This window comes from Geotrypetes seraphini, chromosome 8, assembly GCF_902459505.1.
Source record: "Geotrypetes seraphini chromosome 8, aGeoSer1.1, whole genome shotgun sequence".
Classification (NCBI taxonomy): Eukaryota; Metazoa; Chordata; class Amphibia; order Gymnophiona; family Dermophiidae; genus Geotrypetes; species Geotrypetes seraphini.
The window spans coordinates 70,366,009-70,392,857 of record NC_047091.1 but is presented as its reverse complement, the minus strand read 5'-3'; the positions used below and the strand labels follow the sequence as shown (position 1 = coordinate 70,392,857).

Here is a 26,849-nt window from a genome sequence, read left to right as displayed (position 1 = left end):
GCCATTTTGATGCCCAGTCTCGCAAGGTCCTCTTGCAATTTAATAACCTTGAACAACTTTGTGTCATCAGCAAATTTAATTATCTCACTTGTTATTCTCATCTCTAGATCATTGATAAATATGTTAAAAAGCATCGATCCCAGCACAGACACCTATTTACCCTTCTTCATTGAGAATTTTGACCATTTAACCCTACTTTCTGTTTTCAGTCTTTTAACCAGTTCTTAATCCATAATAGGACATCATCTTGTATTTCATGACTTTGTAGTTTCCTCAGAAGTCTTTGATGAGGAAATTTGTCAAATGCCAGAATTCTGCACAAAAAATCAAAATACTGTGCACAAAATTAGCAAATTCTGCAAGTTTATTTGTCAAAATGTAAGCAATATTTTTCCAGGATTTTCCTAGGATTACTAGATTCTGGGAAAACCCGGATATGTCCTCTTTTTAGGGATTTCCAAAACCCAGCAGTTTGTCTAGGTTATCAAAGTCCCTGAGCTCAGGGCTACGTCTGGAGGTCCTCTGTGCATGTGCAGACGTCAACACAATGATGTCATACACACGCATGCATGCACGTGATACCATTGCGTTAACATCCGCAAAGGCCCTCCAAATGTGGCCCTGAGCTCGGGGAAGGAGAAAGGAGACCAGAGATTCATGTGGTGGTGGGGCTTGGGCAGTACAGGTCGGAGCTAGAGGTGGAGCAGGGCTGGGGTGGAACAGGGCAGGGCCAGGTGCCCTCTTCTTTAAAGAGGAAATCTGGCAACCCTACCTTTGCAGCCCTGGGTGAATGTTATGCACTAAAGGAAGGAAAAAAAGGGTGCGTACATTCCCTTTGACTGCTTTGGAGAGAAGTTTTAAAATGATCAGTGCTATATACTACAGCCTGGGTGGGTGAAGGGCATCCTCTATATCTGGGGCTGCACAGGATGGCAGTTTGTTGTACGACAATAGGTCAATGTTCTTCATTGCAAGGCCCACGATCCAGTTGTGGCCTGCGAGATCTAGGCAGCTCATGCACTTATCTGGAGTCCACTCCCCCTGGCGAGATACAGTGCTTGCTCACCGTTCTCGTTCCCAGGAGCACTGCTCTAACTCTTCAGATCGTCGACAGTGTGAGTGAAGTAAACACGTTGCCTTCAGTGACACGGAAGCTTTTCCTCTGCTACTGCTTCCTGTCCCCTTATAGGCAGGAAACAGTAGCAGAGAGAAAGGTTCCGGGTCGCTGAAGGCAGTTTGTTTACTTCACTTATGCTGCTGGTGGTCTGAAGAGTTATAACAGTATCACTGGGAAGAACGGTGAGCAAACACCAAATCCCACTGATGGGGGGGGATGTGAGAAATAGCATGTGGAGGGTAAGAGAGATGCTGGATTGTAGAGATGGGGAGAAAAGGGAATGAAAGATGCCAAACCTCCAGGAGAAGAAAGGGAAGGGGTAGATAGAGATGCTAGACCACTGGAGAGGGGGAAGGGAAGGAGAGAGATATCAGACTATTGGATGGGGAAGGAGGGGGGAAGAATAGAGAGTTGTCAGACCAGGGAAAGAAAGAAGGAGGGATGGATGCCAGACTAAGGCAGGGGGAGGGAAGGGAAAGACAGAGAGATGTCAGACCACAAAGGGGGAAGAAGGAAAGGAAGGAGGGGAGAGACATGCCAGACTGGAAAGGAGAGAATAAAGATCCCAGACCATGGAAGGGGGAAATGGGAAGACAGATGTCAGACCATAGGAGAGGGAAAGAGGGAGGAGATGGCACACAGGGATGAAGGGGAGAGAGAGGGAGGACATGGTGCACAGGAATGGTAAGGGTGGGGAAGGGAAGAGAGATGGAAGAAATGCTGTTTATGGATAGATGGAAATAGGAGAGAAGAAAGAGGGAGAAGATGGCACACATGAATGGTGGGGAAGGGCAGAGAGTGGGATGAGATAGTGTGTATGAATAGAAGGGAAGGGAAGACATGGAAAAGTAGATAGAGGAGGAAGTAGAAAGATGGAAGAAAGTAGAATGTTGAAAGTTAATGCCAAAGATCAAGTGTGTAGACCAAAGGACTCAGGCACTGCACACTGCAAATAAAACCAATATAAAAAGCTCATCTTTCCGTCTTCCTGATGTAGCGTAGCGAAACACAGACTGTGTTGGAGCCGTGAACTGACCTTTTCAGATAAGTGGTCTACTGTTAAACAACTTTTGTAGAGCCATAACATTTGCCACTCCAGTAGAAGCGAGAATCCTTGCTCCATGCAATGTGCTATGATTAAAATTCAAGCATCTTTCCAGTGACATTGTACCGCTGCTGTGGCGTCTTGCTGAAGAGTTTATGAGCACATGTAAATATTTAAAAGCCTTTAAATGTAATATGATCATATTATTTGAGAAACTTTCCCAGTATTGATGAGAGGGGGTCTTTTCTGCTTTGTTCTATTTTGAAAGTATTGCCCCCTCAAGTGGACTGTAATTTTAAATCCCCGGTCTGTTTGGATGAAAGATGGATGTAGGGCAGAAAGCGAATGAGAGTAAACCAGAAAATGGATAAGAAGGCGAAGGCCCTGGAAACAGTTAAGAGCACAGACAGAAGGAATTTTAACCAGAGATTGAGAAAAGATGAATGGAAAAATTAAATCACCAGACAACAAAGATAGGAAAACAGATTTTAATTTTCAGTTTAGTGATTGAAATGTGTCTATGTTCAGAATTTACATTTGCTGTCTATATTTTGCACTGTTCAGGAAGAAATGCATTTGTTTCTATTTCTCTGGAGTTCTACTGCATCTTAGGATTTCGTTTGTGTATATTAGGACTTTTAGTTTGTGGTCCTGTATTTACATAGGGTTTATCTGTGTTATGCACGTGTGACTAAGGCCAGGTGTTTTGTGCATCGGGTTGGTAAAAGCGATTGTCGCTAAATCTGTGAAAACAGGTTTAGTGGCGATCGCTGACTTTAGTGCATCTAGCCCAAAGTGCGAGGTTTTGAAAACCCATCCAAATGCCTGGACAGTCCTCTAAAAAGAGTTGTCTGGGTAAATCCAGACGTCCAGGAAATGGTTGAAAAAAAAAAAAAGTGTTTTCAACCATTTCCTGGAGGTATCTCTTGCTACCTAGGTTTCCAGAATTGCCACATTGGATAAGCATGAGACAGATTTGCATATAATGGATCTGTGCTATATGCAGATTTATCTCATGCATGCTCATTGAGGTGATCCAGAAATCTCAACTGGCTAGGTGTGTCTCCAAGAGAGGGTTGAGAAGCACTGCTCTAGGGTGTCTAATGCTCTTGCAGCAGCCTTGTCTGTGCAAGCCATTTCTCTATGCATTCTTGGTCAATCCAAAATAATTTTTACTACTATCAATATTACAGTCAACCAGAAGAGGGCACTAAGAGTCCGCTTTGGAATTCTTGTGCCATTTGACTTTGTCCTTCCCTCCTCTAGTTCCCGGGACTGCATTCACACAGAGGGGAGGTGTTTAAAACCCTGACTGAGCACAGCCTAGTTGTCTGAAGAAGCAGAGCCCTTGATGAGACTGCTGCGTTTTCTTCAAGGTAAGACACCTCTCAGCAAGATGACTCCCTCTAGCTTTTTTCTATTTTCCTTAGCCCTCAGGAAACCTCAGATAATATGATGAAACACTTCCTCCAGTGCATCGGAGCAGGAAGGAAAATCATCCTATCGCCAGTGCGCCCAGGAAGTTACAGGCACATTGGGCTGACTTGTTACCCTTAGTAGGATGGCTCTGCTGGAGGGAAGGAAGAGGTTAGGGAGCTGGGGGCATGCCAGGCAAGATTCTTATAAACACCAGTGCTCTTATGTCCTCTTTTGATTTGCTTTGAAAGTCTCTTTTCCTTTAATATATGCTTGTTATCCTTCTTTAAAACATGTCCATTTCAACAGGCTTTTCTTCAGCTCTATTTGTGCTTCATGTATGTCGCTGAAATGCCTACATGAGAATCTGATGGAGGTCCACTCTTCAGCTGTCTGTGCTGTATCTCTGCTTCGCTTATATCAGTAAAAAGCCTGTACTGTACAAGGCTCCAACAAAGATCTGTTCTGCAGCTGTTCATGCTGTGTTCACGCTTTATGTGTATGTATTAGCGTGACCCTTAGGGCTCTGATGCAGATCTGCTCTTCTGCTGTCCATGTTCATGCTTTATGTATAGTACATTAGTTTGATGTCTACACAGGACTCAAATGAAGGACCTCTCTTCAGCAGAGATGGATTAGGGGTATTCTGGGGCCCTGAACAGTATCCTAGCTTGCAAGACCTCTACTCCTAGTAGCCTTAATCTGACTCTCAATGGATCCCCTCTTCCTCACAGCTTGGATCTTGGGCAGTTGTCCTATCAGCTCTCCCCTCTTCAGCTCTTTGTGCTGTCTTCATGCTCTCCATATATATCAGTGCAATGCCTACATGAGGAGAGAGAGCTCGAATGATGAGCAGCACACCTTGATTTATTCATAAAAGTGGGAGCAGTGCATAATGAACACAGAGGTCTTTGGGAAGGAGCACAGCATAGCGGACTGAAGCAATTTGCAAGGATACTTACCCAAGTAAACAGGCAAAACACCCTCCTCAAATGCAGCTATATGTTATATACAGGTATCATGAAGTGTGTGCTTTTCAGCTGTATTAAAAAGAAGTGGTTTCACGCAGGTGTAAGGAGCACAGATGCTTTTTTAACATCCCTCACACCTGCCAGTCATCAAAGAAAGCCAAGGTGAGATAATTTACCTTTGAAAATTGCCTCAATAAATTTTGTAAAAATATATTTTAACCAACAATTGAATTAGTAAAATAAGCTCCCCTTGCCCCCACAAAATGCTATTTGAAATACTTAAGAAAGACAAGACATAAAATGGTTTCGGGTTTGAGTTGATATCTTTTTGTTCAGAAATAAGCTTCTATTTCTTGTGAACTGTTCGAGTATGATTGATGGATTCATCCTACTTAAACACAATTACGAGGGGGTGCTGAGAAGTTCTCAGCCCATCAAGAAGAGAATGCCATGAATGTTTCAACCAATGATCTGAAACAATGTCAAAACATAGAATTTTGTTTCGGCAAATTGGCACTTAATGAAATAAGATAATACTCTTTTCAGCTTTCAGTGGCAAAATAATACTCAGAATTTAGGAAGTTGGTTGGTTGAGTTGAGAACTTTTCAGCACCCCCTCATGTAGAAAGAGGCATTTCGGAACCCTAATGTGATGGAAGAGGCCTCTTAAAACAGTGGTAGAAACTATATCACCAAGACCCTCCTCACCAATAAGGAGAGAAAGAAAGACATAGACGAACTGTCTAGGAGAGAGAGAGAAAGGCAGGCAGGGGCAATAACAGGGCCAGCCCAATCATTAGGCAAGACTAGGCAAGCACCTAGGGCAGCAACTACAGTCAAACAGTAGGTCCTGACAGCCACACAAATTCAAAGAATCATCAGAACAAACTTTTAACCTCCATTTTTATAGGATTTTATGTGATGATTGTGATAGTAACATAGTAGATGACGGCAGATAAAGACCCGAATGGTCCATCCAGTCTGCCCAACCTGATTCAATTTAAATTTTTTATTTTTTTTTTTTTCTTCTTAGCTATTTCTGGGCAAGAATCCAAAGCTTTACCCGGTACTATGCTTGGGTTCCACTTGCCGAAATCTCTGTTAAGACTTACTCCAGCCCATCTACACCCTCCCAGCCATTGAAGCCCTCCCCTGCCCATCCTCCACCAAACGGCCATACACAGACACAGACCGTGCAAGTCTGCCCAGTAACTGGCCTAGTTCAATATTTAATATTATTTTCTGATTCTAAATCTTCTGTGTTCATCCCACGCTTCTTTGAACTCAGTCACAGTTTTACTCTCCACCACCTCTCTCGGGAGCGCATTCCAGGCATCCACCACCCTCTCCGTAAAGTAGAATTTCCTAACATTGCCCCTGAATCTACCACCCCTCAACTTCAAATTATGTCCTCTGGTTTTACCATTTTCCTTTCTCTGGAAAAGATTTTGTTCTACGTTAATACCCTTTAAGTATTTGAACGTCTGAATCATATCTCCCCTGTCTCTCCTTTCCTCTAGGGTATACATATTCAGGGCTTCCAGTCTCTCCTCATACGTCTTCTGGCGCAAGCCTCCTATCATTTTCGTCGCCCTCCTCTGGACCGCCTCAAGTCTTCTTACGTCTTTCGCCAGATACGGTCTCCAAAACTGAACACAATACTCCAAGTGATTGTTGAATTTAATTATCAAAACCCAGGGGGAGGGGGCTGCAGGCTAGGGGCCTGAAAGATCAACTAAGGCGGGTATAAGGCTGAAGGTTGCCTAAGGGTGCCTACCTTTGAATTGGCTCTGGCTATAAACGGAGACATATGAACTTCTCTCTCTCTGTGCTTGTTTCCTTGGTGCTCTGATCTCCTTTCATGGCTTTCATAAGAACATAAGAACATAAGCAGTGCCTCCGCCGGGTCAGACCATAGGTCCATCCTGCCCAGCAGTCCGCTCCCGCGGTGGCCCAAACAGGTCACGACCTGTCCAAATCACCAGAAGGGGCCCCCCATGCCACCCTGGTTTCCCATTGAGTGCTATCTTCCCATCAAAGTCCTAGCCCTCCGGTCTTGCACATGCACGACCTGGTCGGGTTTCTATACTTATTTTCTGGTTAGCTTTCTCAGTATCCCACGATCCCTTTATCCCTCAGGAATCCGTCCAGTCTCTGTTTGAATCCTTGTACCGTACTCTGCCCAATCACGTCCTCCGGTAGCGCATTCCAAGTGTCCACGACCCTTTGGGTGAAAAAAAACTTCCTTGCATTCGTTTGAACCTATCTCCCTTTAGTTTCTCCGAATGCCCCCTCGTACCTGTTGTCCCCTTCAGCCTGAAGAATCTGTCCCTATCCACCCTCTCTATGCCCCTCATGATCTTGAAGGTCTCTATCATATCACCCCTGAGCCTCCTTTTTTCCAGAGAGAAGAGCCCCAGCCTATCCAACCTCTCGGCATATGGGCAGTGTTCCAGCCCTCTTACCAGTTTCGTTGCTCTCCTTTGGACTCTCTCGAGTACCGCCATGTCCTTCTTGAGGTACGGCGACCAATATTGAACGCAATATTCCAGATGCGGACGCACCATCGCTCGATACAGTGGCATGATGACTTCCCTCGTCCTGGTTGTTATGCCCCTTTTTATGATGCCCAGCATCCTGTTGGCTTTTTTTGAGGCCGCTGCGCACTGTGCAGATGGCTTCAGTGATGCATCCACCAGCACTCCCAAGTCTCTCTCAAGACTGCTTTCTCCCAACAATGCCCCCCCCAATTTGTAGTTGAACAACGGGTTCTTTTTCCCTATATGCATGACCTTGCATTTTTCCACGTTAAAGCGCATTTGCCATTTGTTCGCCCAGTCTTCCAGCTTGTCTAGGTCCCTTTCAATACAAACCTTACACGAGTGCCTCACCAACTTTTAGCGAAGTGATATTCAAGGGAAGTTATATATCCACTGCTGACTGGTGAATGTAGAACTTCCCTATGTGAATTTTCAGCCCTTACACAAATAGTATTGGGCCATAAACCCGCCTGATACTATCCATATGGTTTAGAGCAGTGGTCTCAAACTCAAACCCTTTGCAGGGCCACATTTTGGACTTTTGGGTACTCGGAAGGCCGCAGAAAAAATAGTTAATGTCTTATTAAAGGAAAGATTTATAAACTAATGCTAAATTGTCATTTCTTTAATAAGGCATTATTTTTTTATGCGGCCCTCCAAGTACCCTATTTTTACTGTGGCCCTGACAGATAAAGTTTAACAACTTTCCTTTCTCAAAAACTGACACATTTCAATCACTATATTGAAAATAAAATAATTTTACCTACCTTTATTGTCTGGTGACTTTATTTTTTTGTGCTTTTAACTATGTTTCCAGGGCCTTCTTGTGCATTGACTGTTTTTCTCTCCGTCTTCACTTTTTGCCTTGCATCCATCTTTGGCATTAACTTAACATTCGATTTTTCATTTTTTTCTGCTTTCTTCTCAAAATCTACTTTTCCATCTCTTACCTTCCCTATTTCCTTCCCTCCCTATTTCCATGATCTGACATCTCTCTACTTCCCTCCTTCCCCCCGCCCCCCAGTGTAACATTTCTATTTCCCTTTCTGCCCCCTGCAGTCCATCTCCCTTCCCTTCCTACTTTCTGGATCCCCTCCCAGTCCAACATTTCTCCCTCCTTTCTACCAGTCCAACATTTTTTTCCTGCTGCATGCTTCTTCTCTGGTTCTCCTTCCCTCCCCCAACCAACATGTCTCTCTTTCTCTATGAGTCCAACTTTTCACTCTCTGCCCTCTCCCCCTTCCCCAGTGTAATATTTCTCCTTCCCTCCTTTCTGTCCTCCCCATCTGTCTCACCTTCTCCATGAGTCCAACACTTTCTGCCTCCTGCACGCTTTTTCTGTCCTTGCCTCTTCTCTCGAGTGTCATCCTTCCTTCCCATCCCCAACCCTACATGCTCTCTTCCCATGCACCTTCTCACCCTCCCCTCCAGTGTGTAGCACCTTTCCTTTCCTTCCCTTTTGCTAGATCCAGCAGCACCTCTTCTCCCTTCCTTTTACCTCCCACCCTGTCCAGCAGTACCCCTTCCCTCCTCCCTCCTGCCCAGCAGTACCCTTTCTCCCTTCTGTGCTCCCCTTGTCCAGCAGTACCCCTTCTCCCTTCCCTCCCTCAGTGTTCTACACCAGGGGCCTCCCCCGAAGGCCTGCATGTTCCCTCCTTCTTTGCAGCATCCTTCAGCTTCCCCCCTGGCCTCCCAGTATGAGTTTCAGCTAATTACCACAGCTTGCAGAGAGGATCGCCAGTGCTGTAGCAATCCTTGCAGGCTGCCATTAGCCTCCGCAGCTCATTCTCTCTGCTGCAGTCCTGACCCTCCTCTGACATCAGGGACAGGATTGCAGCAGAGGGAACATGCTGCTGAGGACGACTGCAGCCTGCAAGGATCGCTACAGCACCGGCGATCCTCTCTGCAGGCTGCCATAATTATCTGAAGGTAAGAGCGGGAGGCCAGGGGGGAAGCCAGAGGACCCTGCAAAGAGCGGGCAGCACTAATACAGACTGCGGGATGCAAAATAGTACCTGGCGGGCCGCATTCGGCCCATGGGCTGCGAGTTTGAGACCGCTGATTTAGAGGCAAAGGGAGGGCAAGGAGGGGGCAGGCTTTCAAGTTATCCAGATTTCAGCAATATTCAGCAACTAGTTATTTATTTACTTATTCAAAACAATAATCAAAATCTGAATAGCAGGTCTAAACAAAACCTGAAGCAATAGCATGCTGACTGCATTAAAAATTAATTGCTGAAATTAAACTTGGCATGGTCACTGCCATCATTGAATATTAACCCCATGTTATGAAGTTATGTTTCTCTTTCCGATGCTATAACCTCATAGGTCTCCCACTGAATCGTCCATTCAGCTTCCTGACCTCTCTGCCTTTTTTCCTCCAGAGTCTTTTTTCTGAAATCTAAAATAAAAGGTCACATTCTACTCAAACACTTTTTCTGCATCTAACGCTACACATATCACTTTCTTCTTCCTTTGATGGATATTCTTTATTAATTTAAGGCTCTGTATATGTGGAGGGCCATTTTTGAAAAGGACGTGTAAGTCCAATTTGGACATTTCCTGCTAAACGTCCAAAGTCGGAGGTACAGAAATGTTCATTTTCAAAAGCCAAATCGCTAGATCAGGGGTAGGGAACTCTGGTCCTCGAGAGCCGTATTCCAGTCTGTTTTTCAGGATTTCCCCAATGAATATGCATGAGATCTATTTGCATGCACTGCTTTCAATGCATATTCATTGGGGAAATCCTGAAAACCCGACTGGAATACGGCTCTTGAGGACCAGAGTTCCCTACCCCTGCGCTAAATGTATCCCCCCCCCCAATTTTTATTTTTTTTTTAGATTGTCTACTTGGACATCTAGGCCACCAGGATGACCAAATTTATACTCCACTTTCGATCAAAGAAAAGTCCAAGTTGAAAATGTTCAAATCCAAACTATTTGGACCTGGGAGGGGTCATCATTGTGATGGACTGACCACACAGATATGTCAACACAGCAGTGGGAAACCTTAGAGCAGTGGTTCCCAACCCTGTCCTGGAGGACCACCAGACCAATCGGGTTTTCAGGCTAGCCCTAATGAATATGCATGGAGCAGATTTGCATGCTTGTCACTTCCATTATATGCAAATCTCTCTCATGCATATTCATTAGGGCTAGCCTGAAAACCCGATTGGCCTGGTGGTCCTCCAGGACAGGGTTGGGAACCACTGCCTTAGAGGGCGCTGCTGTGAACTTAACATAAAGAGTGTCAGAAGTACATCTCATCATTTACCTCTTATAATTTATGCTGAGCTCTCCCAAACTCCCCCAATACCTACTAGACCATCTATCACACCAATAGCTCACATGGCTGCAGGTGGCACCTATATGGCAGCAGAGTAGGGTTTTGGTGGGTTTTAGTGGGCTCACACTTTCCACCATAAATGTAAGATTAGATTGGCTTATGGCCCTGGATCCTCCTTTCTATAGTTCACTAACCTATCCACCAAGTTACTTGAGACACCTATTGATGTCTTAAGTAACCTGGCTTTCAGATTGTGGGGGATGGGGTGGGAGGGGGGTTAGTGAGCAGAGAGGGAGTGTGAAGGGAGAAATACCTTAATGTATCCAGTGGTCATCTGGTCAGTTTGGATAACTTTGTGGCAGTTAGATGCTTCTAAAACAGGTCAAGCTCCAAACATCTAAGTTTCATCCATGGGGTTGATAATCGAAACAGAAATATGTCTAAAAACCCACCCAAATCAGCACTTGGACGACCTACAAGACAGGTCATCCAAGTGCCGATAATCAAAACGGGTTTTTAGGCAAATCCACAGACTTTTTAGGCCTCTGAATCCCACTGTGCACCCAGAGCTGAAAGGGGCATTTTTGAAGGAGTGGTTAGGGCGGGATGTGGGCCAACCTAGACTTATTTGTACTGCAGGGATAATCGAAAGTTTTACAAGGTTGTCTAGACCAGTGGTCTCAAACTCAAACCATTTGCAGGGCCATGTTTTGGATTTATAGGTACTTGGAGGGCCTCAGAAAAAAATAGTTAATGTCTTATTAAAGAAATGACAATTTTGCATGAGGTAAAACTCTTTATAGTTTATAAATCTTTCCTTTTGGCTAAGTCTTCATAATAATATTGTAATTTATAGCTAAAGAGACATAGGATTAAGAAACTGTTTTATTTTACTTTTGTGATTATGATAAACATTCCGAGGGCCTCAAAATAGTACCTGGTGGGCCACATGTGGCCCCTGGGTCGCGGGTTTGAGACCACTGGTCTAGACAGAACTTATACGTTGTGACTTAGGTGATCTAAAAATAGGTCTAGGTGCCTAGAAGGTATCCAAAGTAACCAGATAACCACTGCAGACACAAAGTACAGGCCCCCACACACTCCCCCAGTGATCCCTGATCCACACCCACATAAAAATTGAAATAAAAACATACATACCTGCCTCCAGAACATCAGCACCTTGCATAGAAAAGCCTAGTAGAGCTGTACAGAGGTAGTAGCTTAAGTAGTCTGGGGGGTGGGCTAGTGAACCATAGAGAGGAGGACCCAGGCCCATAAGCCACTCTAACCATTGCATTCATGATAGAAAATGTGAATCCACCCAAAAAACTCAAACCCTACTATATTGCCATATAGGTGGCACCTTCAGCCATAAGGGCTATTGGGGTTATAGACAAGTGAGTATAGTAGGTTTTGGGGGGGCTCATCATGACCTGCAAGGGAGTTGTGGTAAAATGTTTATGTGGCAACCTTTTTGTACTATTCACAGCAGTGCCTTGTAAGGTGCCCCACTACTCTGTTGCCATGTCAGGGTGGCCAGTCCATCACTCTGCTAGCCCTTCCCATGTGCAAAAGGTCTGGTTCTAGGCATTTGGGACTTGGACGATTTTTTGGACGAGAATGTAGTATACAGACAGACGTACTAGAGGTCTGGACGATCAAACGGCTGGACGTAGAAGTAGATGATTTTCGATAAAAAAAACCCCCCAACAACTTTGGACATATTTTTCAAGAATGGTTTTTGGACGTTGCCAACTTTGGTCAACTAGCGCCCTAGGCCCAAAACGGACTTAGATGTTTGTTTTGATTATGCCCCTCCACGTGTGTATGAGTTTCAAGAGCTGGTGAGTAATCAGTTCGTTAGGGTTGTGTTTTTACTTCATTATTTTATGTTATTTTTAGTTTGATTGTTTTGATATATATGTGAATTATGCATTTGCATATGTTTATTTGTTACCCTCCTAGAGTTTCAGATAGCATGGACTACAAGACTTTGTAAATAAATGTCAGTCTTCTCTGGCTCACTAACAACTGCATTCACTCTGCAGTTCCTCATGACCTCGCCTCTCTTATCTAACCTCCCATCCCTCCTCAGGAACCCTGCTCTTTGAGTGAACTGCTCTTGGCTGTTTGCTTCACTGTACGCCTGGAATAGGTTTCCTGAGCTGGTGCGCCGTGCTGCTTCTTTTCATGTCCAGATCTCTCCTTTTGGAGGTTGCTTGTGATAGATCCTAAACCTTTGCTCTTCTTGATCATAGCTTGGTTGGTTTTAACTCTGTTATTTTATAAATATATTTCTTGAAACCTCTCTGTGTCTTGATGAGATTGTAAGTTCTTATGGTTTCTGTAAAAGTTAATTCATATACTGTTTAGTACAATTTTTGGCTTTAAAGAATATGCAGTCTAAATGACAGGTGGTTTAGCAAAGGGGACGTTTCCTTGAAAAAGCCTGATGGCGAAACATGTCGGATGAAATCTCTGCTGACATAAAGCTAAGTTCTTTAAAATAGTTTTGGTAAAATGTAATACATTAAAAAGAGATCAAAGATATTTATAACACTACATGATATATAAAAAAAAATATTTTAAAGACCGATGAAGACACAAAAAGAAACGCCTTTTTTTTACAAGTTTGGGATTCGTATATTCAGTCTTTGGCATTTAGGGCTAGAAGCTTAGGCCTCAATTCTATTTGATTTGGATTCTGGGGGAAGGCCATGATAGGGGGTCTCCAGGACTGGACTGTAGGTATGATTGGTTGTGGATGATTGTGTGAATGGGTGTGTAATTTTTTTTTCTCTCTTTTCTTGTTGCCTAGTTGTCTTTGAGTGTTCCTATTGGATGTACAGGTCCCGGGGGGGGGGGGGGGGGGGGGGGTGCTCTCCTGCTTATTTAATACTTTTTCTACCAACTGCTCTGTTTATGACCTTGTTTTTTTGGGGGGAGTGATTTTTGGCCTGGGAAGGGGTTGTTTTATTTTGGGGGGCTTGGGGGGGTTGTTCATTTGATTGTGTACTACCGTGGCTTTGCTCTTTCGTTTCAATAAAAAAAGATCTTACATATAGACCGATGAAGAAGGTGTAGTGCGCCAAACTCGGTGACACGTTTGGTTCCTGGGTTGCACTGCCGAGGTCTGATTTACAAAAAAGTATTGCTATTGCATTTCATAGATTGGACAGCTCACTGTGCTTTTGAGAATACATTATTATTAGTCCAACTATTAAGATTTTTGTTCTAATTTTGAGCCATTGGTTTTGAGCATTGATTCAGTAAAAGTTATGCCTATTTGGTAGTGCTATTAAGATGATTGGTGCTGAGGGAAACCAGAGAAGTGACAGGGACAATAAGTAGACAGGAACTGAGGGAAGAGAGAGGGGTATGTGGGGTAAAGCAGCTCAGAACAAGAGGAAGTATAAGAACTGCTGAAGAGGGAAAGAGAAACAAAAGGCACACTTTGACATTTTCTGGTTTCTTCTTTTGCAGGTTTATTTCTAAACATTCCATCCCTAGAGGGTATCAAACAAGCTCCAAACTCATGCTCAGCCACCCCTAATGCACATTTATGGTGACATATGGTATTTTGTTTTTGCAAAAATACAACACTTTCTCCTATTACATCTCCCAGCTGGCTCAAGTTACATGTGGGGATTTGAGTATGGGAAGAACGGCCAGTTAATTTTCCACAACTGGTCACGTAGATGTCGTTTTCAGTGGCCATTTGAAGGACACCTTTATTGTTCTCAACAAAATATTTTTAAAAACTGGAGAAGCTGTAAAGCTTTTATCACCAGCCACAAAGACTGTGCCTTACTTTGAGGGAAATGGAAGAACTGGACTTAAGAGAAAGAACTGAGACTGGAAGCACCGTCAAGTCAACTCAACAGGGATTTGACTTAGAGGAGCCCAGCAGATCCTCTCCACATGGCACCAGTCATGAGACTAACGTGGAAGCCACATATCTGCCAAGTACGTTGGCAACAGCAGATCCTGAAGCTTGTGCCCCGAGCCTGAAAATTCCTGCAAAGCATCATAGGCCAGATCAAGAATTCCTGGGTCAGCATCACCAAATGAGGGGGGAACCTACAAATCAAATTGAGATGATTTTTAAAGACCTACCCAAGAAGAAGCTATTCCGATCTTCTGACCGTTCGGTCTCCAGCACCTCAACGTGCTCCTCCTTGACCTATTCCTCTCAAGAGTCTGATGAGGTCTTCAGTGATGAAGAGGAGAGAGTCCATAGCAGAAGAAAGGTCCTTCGAAAGGTGAGACAGGACCACTGTGGAGGTGAGGTCTGTTGCCACAGCAGCATCTTGAAGGTCATGCACTTATGGTCATATGTGGCCTATAGCTTCAATGGATTTGTAAGCAGTGTGGGGCCTTCACATACACCTGTAGCAGCAAGGGGTGCTGCTGGGGTGTGGCTATAGTGGTGGGGAGTGTGGGAAGCACACATAAGGCTAAAATAATGGGGAACATTATGGAAAGTGTGGGATTCTCACATCAGGCTGGGCTGTAATATTAGGGAGCACTTCAGAGACTGTAGAATCCTCTCACAGGGCTGTAACATGGAGAACGCTGCAGGAACTGTGGGATCCTCAAATACAGGTACACTACTGCAGAGCACTGAAGGAAATATGAGACCCTCACATAGGGCTGTAACACTAGGGAGCACTGCACAGACTGTGGGACCCTCACATAGGGAAGTAACAATGGGGGGAGAGGCACTGAAGGGAGCTGTGGGATCTTCACACAGGACTGTAGTACTGGGGGAGGGCACTACATGGACTTTCAAATAGGGTTACAGTACTGGGGAGAACTGCTGAAGGAAAAGAGTGTAAAATGTTTCATGTTGAGTCAACCAGTATGTAAAGGTTCCTCTCTCTTTACCTCACCTCTAGCTGCAGTATATATCTGTGGTGAGCTGTGGGAACCCTCTCCCTTGCTCACTGCTGCTGCTGCCAACAGGATTTCCCTACAGAGTGTGACATCATGGGTAGTCGCAGTCATGCAAAAGGCCTGGGCAACCTATTGGCAGCTTGCCAGGAAGTCACATGTCTCTCCAACAAGGGAGACCTGTTTTTCACATGTCTGTAATAATACCTCCAGTATTCTCCGCTGTCACTCCTATATGATCTCAAACCGGCTCCCACTTACCCTCTCTTTATTCCCTCTGCATCTTTTTCTCTCATACCCCAGACCTCCTCCCTCCCAACCCCAAAACGAAACTGGCTCAAAACTTGGCTGTTGATACAGTTACTGCACGGATTAAACAGATGGCAAAGTTCAGGCTTTGTTTTGCCTCTAAATAATGTCATAAAAAATTAGGACTCTCTGTATCCCTGCACCCATCTCCTAAGCCTTTCAGTCCTACAGGTGACAATTTCTGTTTTCCTGGACAACAGGCTTTGTAGCCCTGCCTCATCCTCTGATCTCTCTAGCCCTAGAGGCCACAGGCCCTGTATCCCTGCATTCATCCCCTGAGTCATCCAGCCCTAGAGGTGACAAGCTCTTTATCCCTGCACCAGCCCTGCCTCATCCTCTGATCTCTCTAGCCCTAGAGGTGACAAGCTCTTTATCCCTGCATTCATCCCCTGAGTCATCCAGTCCTAGAGGTGACAAGCTCTTTATCCCTGCACCCATCCACTGAACTCTTGAGTCCTAGAGGTTACAGGCTGTGTAGCCTTGTGTTCATCCACTGAGCCCTCTAGTTCTAGAGGCCGCAGGATTTATATCCTTAAAAGACAGGCTCTGAATCTCTGTTGCTATCCCCTTAGCTTTCCAGTCCTAGAGGTGACAGGCTCTGTATCCCCATAGCCATCCCCTGAGCCCTCCAGTCCTAGAGATAACAGGCTCTGTATTCTTGTGCACATTCCCTGAGCCTTCCAGTTCTAGAGGTGATAGATTTTGTATTCCTGTTCCCGCCCCCGAACCCTGCAGTTTTAGAAGTGACAGGCTCTATATCGCTCAACCTCTGCCCTGAACCCTCCATTTCTAGAGTTCTGTATCCTTGCACCCTGATTTCAGGTTCTGTATCCCCTGAGCCTTGCAGTCTTAATGGTTGTATATCCCTATGCCTGTACAGGTCCTCTATTTAGAGAAAAAGGAAAATATTTAGGTTGGGTCTGTAGATTATAAGAGAGAGAGATCGAGATCTTGGTTTATGAAAATAGATCTGGGGCAAGATTATTCCTGTCACAGATCAGCTCTCCTGCAGTCAGTACAACTTCCCCCCCCCCCCCCCCCCACACACACACATAGGGAGGAAGGATTCAAGGCTCCTCTGAACAACTACGTACTCATTGGAGAAAGTGCTCCAGATAAGATGGAAAATATTTCAATAATGTAAACAGGCAAGACTTTTAGAAAGAGAGGAAGAAGGATCGGCCTGCGACCCTGAGAGGAAGCAGGCAGGGCAGGGTGTGCATGCAGACACACACACACACACACACGCACAGTTCTGAGTTCCTCTCCCTGTGGGCCTGTATTAGCCTGACCTGGCAGGTCTGGGGTCTCTTCGCTTGAAATGGAAACTTGGCTGCCCAAATGAACTGCAGAAATGCCGTGTAACAGCATAGATAAAAGGGGGTGTGGAAGCTTGCCAAATCTTAATCTCTCTCCTTCTCCTTCCCACGCTCTCAAGTACTCCTACTCCTCTTATACACCCATTACTCTGTTCCCCATACTCTCTCAAGCTTTCTTTTTATTTATATATATATATATATATATATCTTTATTAAATTTTCCAACTACAATTGTGCATACAAATAATTCATGTACATATAATATTATAAGAAAAGCACAATAAACTTACATATAGTAATAAGCAATTATTTTCCCCCACCCTCCCATCTAATAATCAAGAAAGTAAATACCCCCCATTCCCCAAAACAATTCCAGTACAAACCCCTCCCTCCCACCCTGGATGTGTATGTTTAAAGGTCAGTAAAATAAAGTCAGTTATCATTCCTTACAAAATTTAGCCAACGGCTCCCAAACATCCATAAATTTCCTGTATCTTCCTGCTGTATAGCCATCAGACGTTCCATTGTAAAAGTATAACAAAGGGATTCCCACCAGAAAGTGTAATTTAACCTATCCCAGTTCTTCCAATCAGTGGCGTACCTAGGGTATGTGGCACCCGGGGCCCATCATTTTTTGACACCCCCCCATGTAAAAAAATATTTTTTGTAATGACCATGAAACAGAATAAATGGTCAGAATAGAAAAAGGCAGTGAAAATTTTCTTATATTCCAAACATAACATAACATAAATTATGTCTGAATTGTCATGACATCAGAAGTACATATGGAGTAGTTGCAGGTGATGCTTGGGACAGTTCTGATTGTGTTAGTTCGGTTTTATGTGTTTTTTGAATAGAAGGGTTTTTATTTCTTTTTGAAGGTTTTGCAGTCTGTGGTCGATGTCAATTGGTTGTAGAGTTGGGGGTCGAGTGTTGCAGCTCGAATGGCTAGGAGGTTGAGTTTTTTTCTTTTGACGTTTTTGGTTGGAGGGTGTGTGAATGGTGCGTGAGTTCTCCTATGTCTGTTTGAAGTGGATTGAATTATTTAGCTGAAGAAATTAGTTACCCCCTCATCCCACACACATTAATTCTCTTCCATTTTTGTTCCCATTATAAAAAACAATGATAAGTTCCCAGAAAAAAAATACATTAAAATAAGAAGTGAAAACAAAGGCCCCTACAGATGAGAACATAACATAAGAATAGCCTAACTGGGTCAGACCAATGGTCCATCATGCTCAGTAGCCCATTCTCATGGTAGCCAATCCAGGACACTAATACCTGGTCAAAACCCAAAGAGTAGCAACATTCCATGCTACCGATCCAGGGCAAGCAGACACTTCCCCCATGTCTTAATAACAGATTATGGACTTTTCCTCCAGGAATTTGTCCAAATCTTTCTTAAAACCAGCTACACTATCTGCTTTTACCATAACTTCTGGCCACTTCATTTTTAAGTTTAGATCTTTCCTTTCAAACAGAGACCTTGCTAGATGTCAAATACAGCACAAGGTAACTTCACATGGACTTAGCTGTGCAGGAAATGTGAATCTCCTCATACACCCACCATATAGTGCAAAAATGTGCAACGGTCTGTTTTTTTCTTTCGATCACTACATAGCCTAATGCCACACAAGCAGCGCTGTTACAAACATATTTTGTAGGTCAATGCTAAGGATAACAAAGTTTCCTTCCTTGGACCAGAAGGAGATAAACCACTGGAAGAGATCCCAAAACAACACCCAAAGACCCACTCAGTGTGTGAACCAGTTGAGTGGAGTGGACTAACTAGGGGGTGGAAATGGGCCCGGAGTTTGCTCAGCAGAATTTCCCAGACCACCTCTTCCTCTCAACACATTGACACGCTGCCACCATCACCACTAGGAACACCTCACTGGGTAGGCCAGCTATGCTATAAACTTTATAAAACACATTATTATATTTTCTTATAAAGCACATATTTTAACTGAACTCTCTGACATCCTCAGCCTTTCCATTCACAAAAATAGAAGGAAGAAAAGTTCCCATTTCCTGCTGTCTCATGTCCCCGGCCTATATAATATTTTTTTTTCTGCAGACCCTTCAAAAGTCTGACCAAATCCTCGTTTCACTTGCATTATAAAGTACTGAGGATGCCATCTCTCCCCAATCCCAGGTCCTAAAGTCTAAGACAGTAGCGCAAACTAATGCTACCAGATACAGGAAAAAATTTTTTGATTCGATTCAGCCCTATTGAATTGGTTTTTCAATTCGATTTTCCTGCCCAGTTGGGTGATTTTTTTCAAAACTCCTGGTGGGTTTTATAGCTTTTTCACCCCCTTTGGCTTCTCCTAACCACACTGGCGCTGTGGTGTAAATAAAATAAAGAAACAAAAAGGACTTTTCCTCTCTCTGTTAAATCCTAGCTCACGTTTGCAGTCCAACACCAGCTCTGGCAGGATACACATTTCAAATCTGACATATTATAATCACAAAACAGAAAATAAAATTAATTTTTCTACCTTTTGTTGTCTGGTTATATTTCAAATCTTGTTGGTCCAAGGCTCTGGTTTTCTTCTGATAACTTGCTTGCCAGTGTCTCCTTCTTTCTGCATGCTAACCATCCATCTGCCAACTCTGTCCTCCCTTTCCATTTCCCTTCCCTTCCCAGGAAGTCTGGTATCTTTCCTTTTTTTCATCTCCCTCCACAGATCCACCTTTTCTTAAATACCCTTTCATCCAGCATCTCTCCCTCCTTCCCCACCACCCCAGAGTCCACCATCTCTCCCTTTCTTTTCCTAATTACCCTCCTATCCAGTATCTCTATCCCTCCTCCACACCATCCCTTGTGTCCAATTTCTCTCCCTTTCTGTTCCTTCCCTCCCTAAATCCCATGGTCCATCATCTCTCTCCCTCTCCTCTATTTTCAGACCCATTATTTCTTCCCCCCCAAAAAAATTTGTCACATGCACGTCTCTTTGAATACCCCCTTCCCTCCGTGTACTTCTAAATCATGGTCCCCCCAAAGGCCTGTCCCCCCTTAATAGGTTGCCTGTCCACCCTTGAAGGCCTGCACCCCACCTTGAAGGCCTGTCCAATCCCCTTGTAGGCCTGTCCCCCCCTTGAAGGCCTGCCTGCCTGTCCCCCCCTTGAAGGTCTGCACCCCCCCGAAGGCCTGCACCCCCCCCGAAGGCCCTTGTCCCCCACTTGAAGGCCTGTCCCACCCCCTTGTAGCTTTCTCCCCCCCCTTGTAGGCCTGTCCCCCTTGAAGGCCTGCCTGCCTGCCTTTCCCCCCCTTGAAGGCTCTTGTCCCCCCCTTGAAGGCCCTGCACCCCCTTGAAGGCCTGCACCCCCCCCGGAAGGCCTGCACTTCCCTTGAAGATCTGCACCCCCACCGAAGGCCTGTCCATCCCCTTGAAGGCCTGTCCCACCCCCTTGTAGGCCTGTCCCCCCCCTTTGTAGGCCTGTCCCCCCTTGAAGGCCCTGCCTGCCTGCGTTCCCCCCCTTGAAGGCCTGTCTCCCCTTGAAGGCCCTGCACCCCCCCTTGAAGGCCTGCACCCCCCCTTGAAGGCCTGCACTCCCTTGAAGGTCTGCACCCCCCCCGAAGGCCTGTCCCCCCCTTGAAGGCCTGTCCCACCCCCTTGTAGGCCTGTCCCCCCCTTGTAGGCCTGTCCCCCCCCTTGAAGGCCTGCCTGCCTGTCCCCCCTTGAAGGCCTGTCCCCCCCCCTTGAAGGTCTGCACCCCCCCCCGAAGGCCTGTCCCCCCCTTGAAGGCCTGTCCCACCCCCTTGTAGGCCTGTCCCCCCCCTTGTAGGCCTGTCCCCCCCTTGAAGGCCTGCCTGCCTTTCCCCCTTGAAGGCCTGTCCCCCCCCCCTTGAAGGCCTGCACCCCCCTTGAAGGTCTGCACCCCCCCAAAGGCCTACACCCCCCCCGAAGGCCTGCACCCCCCCTGAAGGCCTGCCTGCCCCCCCTTGAAGGCCTGCACCCCTTGAAGGTCTGCACCCCCCCCCGAAGGCCTGTCCCCCCTTGAAGGCCTGCCTGCCTGCCTGTCACCCCCTCCCCTTGAAAGCCTGTCTGCCTGCCCGGCCGCCCCACCCTGAAGGCCTGATGCCCCGACCCACCCCGAAGGACCGCTCACCCCCCTGGCCTCCCCGCACCACCTATGAAGCAGCCGCAGCAGGATCGCGAAGTCAGCGTCAGCGATCCCTGCGCTGCTTCCTGCGCCACGGTCCCGCCCCTCCTCTGACATCAGAGGAGGGGCGGGATCGTGGCGCAGGAAGCAGCACAGGGATAGTTGACGCTGACTTCGCGATCCTGCTGTGGGCTGCTTCACAGGTGGTCCAGGAAGGTCAGTGGGGCGAGCGGTCCTTCGGGGGTGGGGGGGGGACTGAACGGCAAGGCTGGGAGCACCCCCTTAGGGCTGGCACCCGGGGCGCACCGCCCCCCCCCCCTGCCCCCCCTTGGTACGCCACTGCTTCCAATTCTTCAAAATAAGTTGTATGGCAACCCCTGTCAATACAAAGAGAAGTTTGTTATTCCTAGCAGATATTTGACTTTTAGCTCTCATTAACGTACCAAATAGGATGGTATCGTACATCAATGCCACTGAATTTTCCAATATATTGTTCACTTGATCCCAGATCAAGCTTTCAAATACACATTAGCCCTCTCAAACAGTTATTACTCTTTCCTCTACTCTCCCTCACACTTTCAAATATTTGTCCTCTTGTCATACACACAATACTCCTTTCACTCTCTCATAATTTCAAATACTCATGCTCCTCTGCTACATACATTATGTGTACTCCTCCACCTCTCTCATGCTCCTACATACTTATTGGATTGGATTTATTAATTTGATATACTGTTTAGTACATTCAAGTTTTAAAGTGATTTACAATTAAAAAAAATAAACCTCACAGTATACAAATCTACTTTTCTCATATTACTTTTTCCTCCACACCATTCATATTCTCTAATAATTCTTGCCCAAGCTCTCTCATGCTCCCACATACTCCTTTTCCTCTCATAGAAATATTCCTCCTTTTCTCAGTCTTTCTCATACTCTCAAATAATACTTCTCTGATATAGAGGGTTACCATATGGCTCCAGAAAAAGGAGAACGGACTGAGATATCTGGGTTTTGCTTCCATTGAAAGCAATAGAAGTAAAACCAGGATAGACAGGAAAAATGCTCGAGTACCTGAATAAATTAATGTAAACCATTCTGAGCTCCCCTGGGAAAATGGTATAGAAAATTGAATGAATAAATAAATATCTCAATCCATCCTCCTTTTTCTGGAGCCATTTGGTAACCCTACTTATACAAACATTTCTTCTTCCCCTACTCTTTCATGCCCCCTCATCCACTTATTATTCCTTATCCCACTTGCTCTCATACTCTAAAATACTTTTATCACTCTTATTTCTTCTGCTTTCATACTCCTATGCAAATTATGTTTCTATCATATGGTATCAGATACTCTGACCCTTTCATGCTCATGGATACCTTATTTCTTCTTTCACTCTATCTCATGTCCCAGATGCTTCTCCAAATCTAGTTGTGCCCTCTATTTGAACCAGCTCCAGCAAACACAAAATGAGGGATTCTCCCTCTCCTGGTTTTCTTGACACGATACAGGGGTAGTTTATGCCATTCAAATACAAGGGGTTGCTGAAAGGTTCTCAACCCAACCAACCAACTTCCTAAATTCTGAGCATGATTTTACCACTGTAGCTGAAAAGTGCCCATTTGCAGAATCGAAATTCTGTATTTTGACATTGTTTAAATATCATTGATTGAACCATATCCACGTCATTCTCTTCTTGGTTGGGCTAAGAACGTTTCAGCATCCCCTCATACTCCTATCTCTTATCTTCCTATCTCTTCTCCCACCCCTTTCATAAACACATTACTCCTTCCCCCTCCTTTTTCTTTTACTCTTAAATGCTGTTTTCCCCACTCAAATTCTATCCTGTCACTTGCATAAGAACATAAGAATTGCCACTGCTGGGTCAGACCAGTGGTCCATCGTGCCCAGCAGTCTGCTCACGTGGCAGCCCTCTGGTCAAAGACCAGTGCCCTAACTGAGACTAGCTCTACCTATGTACGTTCTGGTTCAGCAGGAACTAGTCTAACTTTGTCTTGAATCCCTGGAGGGTGTTTTCCCCTATGACAGACTCCAGAAGAGCGTTCAGGTTTTCTACCACTCTCTGGGTGAAGAAGAACTTCCTTACGTTCGTACGTAATCTATCCCCTTTCAACTTTAGAGAGTGCCCTCTTGTTCTCCCTACCTTGGAGAGGGTGAACAACCTCTCCTATCTACTAAGTCTATTCCCTTCAGTACCTTGAATGTTTCGATCATGTCCCCTCTCAATCTCTTCTGTTCGAGGGAGAAGAGGCCCAGTTTCTCTAATCTTTCGCTGTATGGCAACTCTTCCAGCCCCTTTTGCTTTTGAATCCAACTTTACTCTCACACTCCTGAAATACCCTGTCTTCACTGTCTCATACTCTCAGGGTCTTCTTATTCCCTCCTACTTATGCTCCATGTTATTTTTGTCTCTTCTCCTCCTTATGTTTAGATTTCTCTGGCAACAGGGGACAGGGGCTGTGCATAAAGACGCACATCCCGATATTCAGCACTATTTAATCAGAAATGGCTGCTGATCGGTTAAATAGCGTTTTTGCGGCTAACCATGAATATTCAGCGGGGGATAACCATTATCTCCTGCTGAATATTTGCAGTTAGTGCCTACCGCTAAACCAACTTTATCATGCAGCATATCCAATTAACTAGAGTGAAAGTTCAGTGCCACACTGGATAAGATTAGTAGTTAAATCAGACTACATATATAGCAATACTATCTTTAACCACTATAAATTAACTGGTCAGCCACTGAATATTGGCTTAACTGGTTAAGGGGCTCGTTTTCAAAAGACAAACGCATCCAAAAAAATGACATAAAATGGCACTTGGATGTTTTATTTGCCAAAACATCCAAATCGTCATTTTCGAGACCTATTTTCTAGATGGTTTTCTATGCAGTTTGTCAATAGATTTGTCTAAATTCTAAGGGGACGTGTTAGCAGTGTGTTTGTGTGGGATTAGAGTGGGCTTCTGATCTGTAGGTTTTGCAGCGATCATCATTTTCCAAAACATCCAGGGCACAATTTGGCCATTTGGGGCTAGAACTGTTATAATAGAGAATAAGTGCCAATAAGGTTCCCAAACTGATCACATGACCACTGGAGGGATGAATGCATGACCCCTCACACACTCCTTCAGTGGTCACTGACCATCTCCCACCCCCCAAAGATTTGATTGAAACAGTATGACAACTGCAGATGTTATGGCCAGTCCTATTAGAGCAGTAAGCAGGTATCTGGAGTAGCCTGGTGGTGAGTGCAGTGGACTGCAGAGACGGAGACCCAGGCCCATATCCCACCCTAACTAGTACACTTGTGGCGTAAAGTGTGTACCCACCAAACCCCCTACTGTACTGACATATAGGTGACACCTGCAGGCATAAGGGCTATTGGGGTGATATATAGTGAGGTACAGTAGGTTTTGGGTGAGTTTTGGAGGGCTTTACCATACAGTGTAAGGGGGTTATGGTGAGATGTGTACCTGGGACCCCTTTATGTGAAGTTCACCGCAGTGCTCCCTAGGGTGCCCCTACTGCTCTGCTGGATGTCTATGTGGCCTGTCTACTAAATGCTGGCCCCTCCTATATCCTAATGGCTTGTTTTGTGTGTTTTTTTCATTTGTTTTTTTTTGTTTTTTGAAATGGTGAAAAAAGATAAGATGCACTAAAGGTGAACACGCATGGAAAGGTCATTTTTGGGGAAAACCCCCCCCCCCCCAAACAATAGGCATTTTACAGTTTCGAAAATGGCCATTTTCTCTACCTGATATTTGGACGCACTTCCGAAAACGTCTAAACTCAGACCTCATATTGAAAATGCCCTGCATGTATTTTACCGGTAGTCCCTGTAGATGGTTCTGCGCATGCGTTTCTATGTCCGTTTTTGCTGGGATGTTGTTGGTTTTTTTTTTTACTGGCCCCGACTCTCCTGCTCTCCCAGGGAAGGGTGATCCCCCCTGGCAGCAGCCTCTTCTCCTTCACCGACACAAGTTCACTACCCCGGTGAGTCCCTGCCTTGAAGAGCCACAGCTAGCAGGGGACTTTTAAAAGCTGGCAATTATTTTTATATTATACTAAGGATAAAACACTTCACTTGTATTTCTGAACTTTTATTTCTATAATTTCAAGAGGCCTAACATGGCAGGAATTTTCCTCCTAGCCGTTGTAGTTATCAGAAGAAACTTTTCCTTCTTGTATATTTGGTTAGCATGTTACCTGTCATCTTATTTCATCATGAAACCTGAAGCCGTAGAGAATGTTTAAGGAAGATCATATGCTAACTAAAAGTAAATCTAAAACCCCTGCCAGTAAGCAGGCCATACAGAGAGAACTTTCAGAAATGAACACATTCTGGAGAGAGAAAAATTATTCAAAGCACAAAGGTTTGATTCGGAGCACAAGATTAATTGCCTATTTCTTCTTTCTAGAAATCCTGCTCTCTGCAGCCCTTCCTCGCAGTGCAGCCCCGCTTTACAACCACGGGCTCGCACTGCGGGGAAGGGCAGCAGAGAGCAGGAGAGTCGGGGCGGCAAGAGCAGGGCTCGGCTGGAAGGGGCAGAGAGCAGAGCAGAGCAGCAGAGATGGGCTGCAGGGCTGGGATTTCAGGCCGAAGACAGTTGGAAAGTATGCTTGCGACTGGTCCCCATCAGTCGCTTCTTGTGTTAATCAGCCAGCCCAGTCGGTTTCCAAGATTTCTTTAGTGAATCGCGTCCCTGCCTACTTTGCATACTGTTCCCCTCATTTGCATGCATGGATTGGAATCGGATTTGGCATAGAGGTAAATGATTCGGGCCGGAGTAAAATCGAGGGTCGCAAAGAGGTTGCCAACCAATTGGTACACGATCAGTTTGCTTAGTGAATCTAGCCCTTAGTCAATCAAAAATGGGGCAGACTGGAAGTATGGTTGGGGCAAGACGAGGTTTAGCAGGCTTCAAAGAACTTTGGAGACACCAGGAGGGAGGGAGCCGTGAATCGAATGAACCACATGGTTTTTTCACAATTTAGGGTTACTGCGAGAGAGAGGGACCAAGTGGGTTGTAGGGCAGATGCTTTTAAGACATTTGGAAATATCAGAAGAGAGCCTGCAGGTTGGCTTGTCACACATCATGGACATGTAGAAACGCAAAAACATTAAATGATAAAGACCATACAGCCCGTTCAATCTGCCCATCTACATCAGTTGCTGAGCTCCTTCAATCCCTTCCTCTGCCGTAGTAGATCCTGTGAACGTATGCCTTGCTTTCTTGAATTCAGATACAAATCATTGTTTCCACCGCTTCCACTGGGAGGCCATTCCACTCATCTACCATCCTTTCTGGAAAGAAGTATTTCCTTAGATTACTCCTCATTTTATCTTGATTCCCCTTCGTCTTATGCCCCCTCATTCCATTCAATTGAAAGAGAGTCGCCTTTTGTGTATTTATACCTTGGCAGTATTTAAAATGTTTCTAGCATATGTCCCCCCCTTGTCTTTTTTCTAAAGTACAGTAGTACATATATTTAGATCTTTAAGTCTGTCCCTATATGCTTTATAACAATGACCACTGACCATTTTAGTAGCTGCCTGCTGGGTTGGGTGGGATCAGGGCTATAGTGAAGTATGTGTAGGGTTGCCAGATTTCCTCTATTAAGAAAGAGGACAACTGGTCCTGCTCTGTTCCGCCCCCAACCCTGCCTCACCACGTTCTGCCCCTCCCCTCCCCAAGATTAGGACCATATCTGGAGGGTGTCTGTGCATACATGGATGTTGACGCAATGATGTCACGCGCATGGATGTATATGACATCATCCCATGCACAGATGCCTTCCAGACACTGCCCTGAGGTTGGGG

General features: G+C 45.2%; 1 protein-coding gene across 4 annotated transcripts in view; it reads left to right on the top strand.

Annotated features, from left to right (window-relative positions):
* The first annotated feature begins 3,427 nt into the window (after positions 1 to 3,427).
* LOC117365122 (inositol-trisphosphate 3-kinase B-like) overlaps positions 3,428 to 26,849 on the top strand; it is a 108,087-nt gene continuing 84,665 nt past the window's right edge. For 2 of the 4 annotated variants that reach the window (XM_033955100.1, XM_033955101.1), the window contains exons 1-2: positions 3,428 to 3,538; positions 13,858 to 14,636. In XM_033955100.1, the coding sequence (XP_033810991.1) occupies positions 14,196 to 14,636 (441 nt within the window). In that variant the 5' untranslated portion in view covers positions 3,428 to 3,538; positions 13,858 to 14,195. Of the gene's footprint in view, positions 3,539 to 13,857; positions 14,659 to 26,849 lie in introns of those variants that run through there. The other 2 variants (XM_033955103.1, XM_033955102.1) reach the window with 2 other exon arrangements.